The following is a 9,738-nucleotide window of genomic DNA, read 5'->3' as shown; positions in this document are numbered from 1 at the left end:
TTTTTATTTATTCTGTTTAACAAACAGCTATAAAGTACTCACTACAACACTCAGTATGTGCCAGACACGTTGTGTTTTATGTACATTCACCACTTAATCCTTATAACAATCTCAGCAAAGCAGATATAGCTATTATTTCCATTTTATAGATGAGTGAACTCGGATTCAGATGGATTAAGTAACTAGAGATTTAGTAAGCAAAGTAATACCACCAATAAGTATAACAATGAAACAATGCCAGGGTTCAAAACCACGGACTCAGACTCCAGAATCCACATCCTTACTCTACACCACCAGTCTTCCAAATTGAGCATGCTTTGGAACCACCTGGAAGGCTCATGGAAACATAAATTACTGGGTCCTAACCACCCCCTCCTCCACCATGCCCAGTTCTGATTCTGTAGCTGGGCCTGAGAATGTGCGTTTCTAAAAAGTTCCTAGGTGATGTTGATGCTGCTTTTTGAGACTGCTCTAGACTGTGTTCTAATGTTCTAATTATCTCCTTTATTACAACTGAGGAGACTGAGTCTCAGGTTAACTAAATTACCCGAGGCTATATAGCGCAGAAGTAGCTGAACTGCACTTTGGTTGTTCTGCCATACACGAAACACCTTGAATCTCAGTTTCCCCGTCTTGATAATGGGGATATGAATATCACCTAACTTACAAACTTGTTAATACTAGCCGAAGTAATTAACATTACAGACTATGGCATGTAGCAAGTACTGAGTGCTTGCTTGTATCCTGAAAAACCCGTGTAAAGTATGCACCAAATGAAAGTTAAATTGTGTTAAATCCATCCAATTGCTCACAAACAAACTTTTGCTGTTGTTGTTGTCCAGATGCTCCTGATATCTGCAGGTTCACCTTCCCTTTAGTGCCCAAATATCAAAGGTCTGAACAGGCCTTTCCCTTCTAGAGTCCAAGTTCCCAGAGCTGTCATGTTCTGTAACTCCTGGGGGACACGATTAACATTTTATAACATATGAATAGCACCTTATGGAGTTGCCAGTGTGGCAGCCCTGCTGGTATTTATATCTTCGTTTTTGTTTGTGTTTTTCCTTAGATCCAGAATAAGAATAAGTCAAATTTCCTCTTACTTCCAGTTTGGGGCCTGCCTGTTGATGCTGTTATATACGGAGATAAGTTAATACACTTAAGAGTTTAGTTCTCCATTGCTTCAGCCTTGACAATTTTGCATAGACAAAATATTCTTATATTCTTCCCCACCCCTCCACAATACAAAGGCAAAGCAAAACAAACAAACAAACAAAAAGCCCTGCTTTCAAAATTGAATCTAAGCATTCAAGTCAAGGGAGGAAAACGGCTGAGAAACACTTTGATTTAGCAATCTCACTTGTAAGGATTTACCCTGAAGATTGATTCTCAATAATATCAAAACCACTCATATGAGCAATATTATTCGCTGAAGAGTTATTTATTGTAGCAAAATATTAGAATGAACAAAATGTCTAGTCATAAAATACTGGTGGTATTTTCATACAGTGAAATGGTATGCATCTGTAGAAATAAATAAGGATGATATTTGTGAAATGATCTGGCATAATTTCCAGAATATGTATCTTTAAGTGAAAAGAAGCACAATGCACAAAATTATATATAGTATTTTACCGTTTATATTAAAATAAATTTCCTTGGTGTTTGCCCAAAGGAGTTGAAAACTTACATCCATACAAGAACTTGCAAATGGATGTTTAAAGCAGGTTTATTTATAATTGCCAAAATTTAGAAAGAACCTAGATGTCCTTCAGTTGGCTAATGGGTAAGTCAACTATGGTACATTCAGACAATGGAATATTATTAAGTGTTAAAAAAAAAAAACAAGCATCAAGCCATGAAAAGACACAGAGGAAACTTAATTGTGTAATATTAATTAAAGAAACCAATCTGAAAAGGTTACATATTTTATGATTCCAACTACATGGTATTCTGGAAAAGACAAAACTATGAAGACGGTAGAAAGATTAGTGTTTTCCAGGAGTTGGAGGTGGAGGGGATGAATAGGCAGAGCATGTAAAAGTGTTAGAGCAGTGAAAATACTCCATAAGATACTATAATGGTGGATACATATTATACACTTGTCCAAAACCATAGAAAGTAAAACACCAAGAGTGGACCCTAATGCAAACTATAGACCTTGATTGATTATAATGTGTTCACCAATTTTAACAAATAAACCACTCTGATGAGGATGTTGATACTGAGGGATGTTGCATGTGTAGGGGCAGTGGATATGTGGGAAATCTCTGTATCATTGTATCATTCCCTCAATTTTGCTGTGAACCCAAAACTGCTCTAAACAATTAAAGACTTTTAAATAATCCAAACAGAGAATTTAAAAAAATAATGTGTGTGCGCGCACACGTGTGTGTGTGTGTGTGTGTGTTATTTTGCAAAAAGAAACACAGGAAGAATAAACCAGAAACCAATAAAATTAGTTACTTAATGTCTTAGTCCATTTGTGCTGCTGTGAAGGAATACCTAGGCTGGGAAATTTATAAAGAAAAGACATTTGTTTGGCTCATGGTTCTCCAGGCTATATAAGAAGCATGGTGCCAGCATCTGCTTCTGTTGAGGTCCTCAGACTCCCTCTACCCATGGTGGAAGGTGAATGGGAGCCAGAACGTGTAGGGATCACATGGTGAAAGAGGAAGCAAGAAAGAGCAGGGAAAGATACCAGTCTCTTTTCAACAATCAGCTCTTGAGGAAACTAATAGGGTGAGAACTCCCTCACTCCCACCACCCGGGGGGGCATTAATCTATTCATGAGTGATCTATTCCCATGACCCAAACACTTCCCATTAAGCCCACCACCAACATTGAGAATCAAATTTCAACATGAGATTTGGAGGGGTCAAATAAACCTTACTATAACAAGTAATTAGTAATGTACAAGAATGGGTAGGAATACAGTATAGGAGTGATGGAAGAAATTGGAGTCTTTCTGAGTATATCTTTTTATAGTTTTCCTTTGATTCCATATTAATGTTTTACATATGCTAAATAATCAAAATAAATTAATAAAGATGGAGGAAAGCTAAAATGAAATTTAAACACAGACTATTGATCCTATGTTAATATCAAATAGCTATCCAAATCATACAAAAGAAAACCAGGATTTGTTCAAGTAACTTTTGAATATATCACTAGATACAATTGTTGAGATTTATTTTAAAGACCAAAAGGAACAACAAAGAAACCTTGAACTCTATTTAGGAGATTTGTTTTGGTAGTGGTATTGGTGTAGTAACTTTGAAACCACTAATCATTGTATTGTAGATTTGAGCAATGAGTAACTACATTGATACTGAGAACCACAGTTCTCATTATGCCTATTTATAGACTATTCATTCTCATTGTACAAGAAGGAATATACAAATATAAAATGCAGAAATTCAATGGAGAAAAAATAGCCGTTTCAACAAATGGTACTGGAACAATTGAATGTCAAAATTCAAAAAATATCTAGAAATGACCACTTAAATAAATGAACTGTAGACCTAAATATAAATTGCAAAATTATACAGCTTCTAGAGGAAAATACAGAAGAAAATCTAGGTGACCTTGGGTTTGGTGATTAGAGGTAATAAAAAAGCATGATCCATGAAAGAAAAAATGTGATAAGTTGTACTTCATTAAAGTTAAAATCTTTTACTCTGTGAAACACACTATTAAAAGACTGAAGGCTGGGCATGGTGGCTCACACCTGTAATCCCAGCAGTTTGGGAGGCCAAGGTGGGTGGATCACGAGGTCAGGAGATTAAGACCAACCTGGCCAACATGGTAAAACCCTGTCTCTACTGAAAAAAAAAAAAAAAAATTTAACTGGGCGTGGTGGTGCACCTGTAGTCCCAGCTACTCCAGAGGCTGAGGCAGGAGAATTGCTTGAACCTGGGAGGCAGAGGTTGAAGTGAGCTGAGATTGTGCCACTGCACTCCAGCCTGGGTGACAGAGTGAGACTCCATGTCAAAAAAAAAGACAAAAAAACCCAACAACAACAAAAAAAGCCAATGAAAATATAGCAACAGACTGGGAGAAAACATTTACAAAACACATATGTGATAAAGGACTTATATCCAAAATGCAAATACACTTGAAGCTCAACAATGGGAAAACAAACAAACAATTTAAAAGTGGGCAAAAGATCTGAATAGACACATCATCAAAGAAGATATTCAGATAAAAAATAACCATGCGAAAAAAATTTCAAAATTATTTGTCATCAAGGAACTTTACGTTAAATCAATGAGATACTAACACATACCTACTTAAATGGCAAACAAACAAACAAACCCAAAAAGAAATCCTGGGAAAGCAGGGAGAGTTCTCATTCATTGCTGATGGGGATAAAAAATGTCATCTTGGAAAACAGTTTGTCAATGTTTTACAAAGCTAAATACAGTCTTACCATATAATTCAGCCATCATCTTCCTATTTAAAGACTTATTTCCACAGAAAATCTTGCAAGCAAGTGTTTACCGCAGCTTTATTCATAATTGACAAAAACTGGAAGCCACAAAGAGGTCATTCAACAGGTGAATAGATATTTATTCACTGATTAAAAAGAGATGAGCTATCAAGCCACAAAAGGCTACCGATAGACTTTAAATGCATATTGCTAAGTGAAAGAATTCAGTCTGAAAAGACCACATACCATATGATTCAAATTATATGACATTCTGAAAAGACAAACTGTAAAGGTAGTAAACAGATTCGTGGTTTGGGGGAGGCGTAGAGGGTTAAACAGGTGAAGCACAATCGATCTTTAGGATAATACAACTATTCTTCATGATACTATAATGTTAGATACATGACATTATTTTCAAAGTTTATAGAATTTTATAGCACAAAGAGAGAACCTTAATGTAGACAAACAAACAAACAAACAAAAAATTAGGAGCTCCAAGAATCCCAGGAAGGAATTCAGACTGTGATAAGAGATTCTGATTATATTGCAAATATACAAAACTACACCACTGAAGGGGGTAGGATAGGTGCTGACCTATGTAGCTTTAGTCTAGAAGTAAGGTCTATAAGACTAAAGTCAAAAGAGACTCAAATAAGCACTGTACGCTATTTGATAAAGTTGTTTCTTATGGGGAACAGATTAATAATCCAGATACTGCTACACATGTATGCTGCAACTGAACAATTAAGTAAATGTGCAGTAGAAGTGTGGGAGCCAGTTTCCTCACTGTTAAAGTGGGAGGTTACAGATAAGCAAGGAGCTATAGATAAGCATGGAATGGTCCATGTGGTAATTCATTACAGTTGGAGACATCAGTGTGAATTTATATTTAGTTTAATACAGATACAGAAATACTTATGGATAAATGTATATTCATAATTTAGTATATACATACGTATTTCCTTGTTCTGTTAGCTGAGGGGGGCTAGAAAGAACAGCACCCCAGCAGCAATGAACACACCTAGAATCCAGATCTTGGTCTATAATACAAGTATAGGAACCATTAAAAAGAACCAGGATTCCTTGGAGAAATGGCTGATTATAGTTTTGGGGCAGGAAACAGACAAGATAAGCCTCAAGCATCTTGTAATATCAGAAAGTAAGGAAGCGCTTAAAAATTAAAAGAAATGTACAATGATGGGATTATGTCAGAGGAACAGAGGGACACAGAACCCAACTGAAAGAATTTCCAATGGACAAAGCTGGAACAATTTGAACAACAAAATATAGCAGTATTGGATTATAACCCAAAGTGTAACATAAATATCCGTAAGTCCATACTGAAAATGACTAAATAAATGATGGAGAAGAAACAAATGTCCCTTTCAAAAGAATTCCAAGTAAATCGTGTAGATACTCCCTTCTTTTTTTAATCATTAAATATGTATGCAAACAACTTTCAAATACATTTTGACATCAAAGTCAGTCAATTCACTTGGAAGAACATTATAATGAATACCACTGAATTTTTGTAGTACGATGTTCAATGTCAACTTTGATTATGGGAATACTTTACATCTCACACAAAGGAGGCACTGGTACTTAGAAACTTAAGAAAATTACGAGAACTGTTAAGACTGAGGTGAAGAATTTGCACAGCCTTCCACCATTTCAAAGAGGTAGTGATAGATACTTGTCCTCCTGGCAATATCAAATGCAGTTTCTTCCAAGTTGTTTTTCAGCCCTGGCTTGATGTAACAGTTCACCAGGAGGAGTTCTAGGGTATCCTTGCTGCCTCTGTTCCCAGCAGTAAGATGCAAGGGGGCCAAGAGGCCTTTTGTTTGGGCATTGATATCTGCATCATGCTGCAGTAAGAAAGAAACCACTCATATTATTCTACTTGCAAGCACTGTGCAGGGGCGTCCAGCCATCCACAGTCACTGCATGAGCATCTGCCCCCTGTGAAATGATCTCCTGGACAATATCTACATGTCCACTGTAGGCTGCATGATGAAGAGGGGTATACTCATCTTCATCCCTAGTGTTCACATGAGTGGCCTTTTCAGGAAGTAGTCTCTGCACTGTAGTAAGCCGATTTTTTTCAGCAGCCCAAAGAAGCAATTTGCTTGGGTCTTTTTCCATTGTTTTTTCTTGCAATTGATACCACTCTTCATTTTTTTCATCTTGCTCCTCGTCTTCATCAGAATTGCCTACCCAAAGACTTTGAGTACCAGTAGGAATAAGGTGTCCATGTGTTTCCAAAAATTCAAGTTGGTTAAAGCGTTCGGAAAAATCCAAGGAATTCCCTTGGTCTGGTATTCCATCATCATTTCCTTTTTCTTTTTCCATTTTTACTACTATTCTAAATAAAAAGCATTTCAAATGCCAGGGTATAAATAATCTTTCTAGAGATGAATTATGATTGCTTTATTCATCAAGATCTGACAGAAGGGAAAATAGCCACCATGCATCTCACTTCCGGTAGCATTTTTAACAATTTTTTTATTATTATACTTTAAGTTCTGGGGTACATGTGCAGAACGTGCAGGTTTGTTACATAGGTATACATGTGCCATGGTGGTTTGCTGTACCCATCAACCCGTGATCCACATTAGGTATTTCTCCTAATGCTCTCCCTCCCCTTGCCTCCCACCCCCCAACAGGCCCCAGTGTGTGATGTTCCCCTCCCTGTGTCCATGTGTTCTCATTGTTCAACTTCCACTTATGCGTGAAAACCAAACATGAAGTGTTTGGTTTTCTGTTCTTGTGTTAGTTTGCTGAGAATGATGGTTTCCTTATTCCATTCTTAAGAAAGAGAGCATAAATCTCTACTCTTTAATTGTAGGCTTCTCATAGTGACTTCCTTTCAAAGAGTACAGCATGGAAAGGAAGGAGGGAAACAGTAACTTTACAGTGAAGAAACCCAGAAAACACCCATGGCCAGGCGATCAGGGCCAACATCAGCAGTGAGAAACCATGTTGATATAATGTGATGAAAATGGCAGTTTACCTCTGTGGTTTTCCCCCTCAAAGCCCACAGTCTCAGTCTAATTGTGAGGAAAGATAACAGACAAATCCTATGTGAGAGGCATCCTACAAAATATCTGACCAGTACTCAAAACTGTCAAGGTCATCAAAAATGAGAAAATCAAGAGAAGTTTTCACAGCTAAGAGGATCCTAAAGGGACATGATGTGCGTGTATGGTAGTATCCTGAATAGGATCCTGGGACAGCAAAAGAACATAAGGAAAAACTAAGCAAATCTGAGTAACTATGAACTTTCAGTTATTAAAAATATGGTATGAATGTTGGTTCATTAATTGTAACAAATGTAAGTGGTTAATAATAAGGGAAACTGGGTGTGGGGTATACCAGAACTCTGTATATGGTCTTAATTTTTCTGTACACCTATAACTGTTCTGAAAAAATAAACTCTATTGTGAAAAAAAGTTCCCCTGGTTTTGATTCCTTTTATGTAGAGATCTGGGTCTTGTCTACAATATGATTCCTCATTCAGTTTCTTACTCTTTGAACTATTTCCCTTTCTTGTCCCATCTTGTTCTGCTTCTGCCACACTGATTCCATCACTCGGCAGTTCTAGCAGCTTGGAAACCCTGTCATCGTGCTCACTTCTTCATGGTTTCTGCCATTGTAGAACAACATAGAAGGAGTTTGCAGCCACAAAGCAGTTCTTCAGTCATTCAAGGATACTACTTTTGTGAAGCCGTCCTCCCAGGATTAGAATTCGGTAAATGCCCTCCCCATTCTTCATGTGGTGCAGTTTCTGAATACTTCACTACCCTAGACACTTTCCTATGAATATTTATGTTGTTAAAATGAGGAACTTAGATCTAAATATGTTTTCCCCGTTGTATTCCAATCAGAATTAAGCATAATATCATTTTTAAAATTATATTTCCTTTTACCTACTGCTTAAAATATATATCATATCATTCCGGTTTTAGACCTCCATTTCAAGAAGGTGAGCTAAATATAATTAAGTCTCCTTTATGCATGTTCCCACTGTCATTAAATGCACCCCATTAATGAAATTTCAAACAATGCATTTAAATTCCCTACCTCATTCAGTTGTTCTCACTGTTTGAAATCAACAGCTGATTTTGACTGACTTTCTGAATGAACTAATACTTTCCTTAGTCCTCATTGTATACAAAACCTTACACTTATGCCAAGGATGCATAATAAACACAGTCAAATACATGTCTTTTTTTCAGCAATGGGCTTTGTGTTGATTAGTAAAATGATAGCTCTCTCAAACAGGAATATATCTCAATAGTACTTTTCTCAGAGGGGCTAGCTGAGGAATAAAATAGTGAATCAGCACCATGGAATCTGGTGTCATGAAGTCTTAGGTTTTCATGCCCAGCGTAAAAACAAACATAGCAATAAAATAAAATGGTGATAGAATAACTCCCAGGGGAATACAGAAATTATAGTACTCAGATATGAAAGCTGGAATTAGTTGCTACCTTTTTGTGTTCCGGAGTAAATCTTTCTGAACATTGCAGAGAAGTGATTTGGGACTTTCTACGTTTGGAAAGATGTATTTACCCATTTGGATGATGTTTCTTTCAGGATTTGGCAATCTGTCCTATCCCTGACTCTCTCCTTGGGAAGAGTACGGTAGGTGTAAGTGGAAAGGGTACAGCATCAGCTAAGACATTCCGAATGTGCTCAATGAAGGCACACATATATCTGTTGGGTGACTTGTTCAAAAGCCCAACTTCCTGTTTTTTCTCTTTCAATTCCACATGGATCCCAAGTTTCCCCTTTCCTCTGAGCCTGTAGCCCTCATTGATATTGTTGGCTTTTCCTCATGACAGAAAACCTTCTGTTTGGTTGTTTGATGTTATTCACTATGTCTGTTTATTAGAGTCTGCCATATATTTGCCTCTCCTGATAGTATATGGATAAATAAAATGTTAAAATATCACTTAATTATGTGGCAATGGTTTTGAGGATGGAGCCATGTCCTGCATTTCTTGCCTTTTCCTCTTACATTAGGACTCCAAGGACACTGACATATGGATGTACTCGGTGGTCCCTTTAAATCTACCAATGGATACAACCTAAAAGCTGACCTAGGCCAAGTCCACTTAACCCCCACAAAATAAAGTTGATTCATTCAGAAGCAAAATCAATTTCATTTGATTACACTCTCAGAGCTGAGTGTCCGGAAAAATGCTTGTGCTTGAAAGAATTGACCAAATGTTGGATTTGGCACAGTTTGTGGCAAATCCAGTTTTATCTTTCTCCTCTATGCGTGAGTAGGGGGAAAGAAAGATTTG

The 9,738-nt window shown here is 37.0% G+C and overlaps 1 protein-coding gene across 1 annotated transcript; it reads right to left on the bottom strand.

The window, feature by feature from the left end:
* Nucleotides 1-6,037: 6,037 nt before the first annotated feature.
* LOC100968675 (ankyrin repeat domain-containing protein 49-like) lies at nucleotides 6,038-6,821 on the bottom strand. Its single transcript, XM_034959613.3, is given in 2 exon segments — nucleotides 6,038-6,316; nucleotides 6,318-6,821. Coding segments are annotated over 2 exon segments (717 nt in total). The 5' UTR covers nucleotides 6,779-6,821; the 3' UTR covers nucleotides 6,038-6,060.
* Between the last annotated feature and the right edge of the window lie 2,917 nt (nucleotides 6,822-9,738).

This window comes from Pan paniscus, chromosome 4 (genome assembly GCF_029289425.2).
Source record: "Pan paniscus chromosome 4, NHGRI_mPanPan1-v2.0_pri, whole genome shotgun sequence".
NCBI classification, from domain to species: domain Eukaryota; kingdom Metazoa; phylum Chordata; class Mammalia; order Primates; family Hominidae; genus Pan; species Pan paniscus.
Note: the sequence above shows the minus strand (reverse complement) of the source record. Positions and strands in the feature narration are given on the sequence as shown.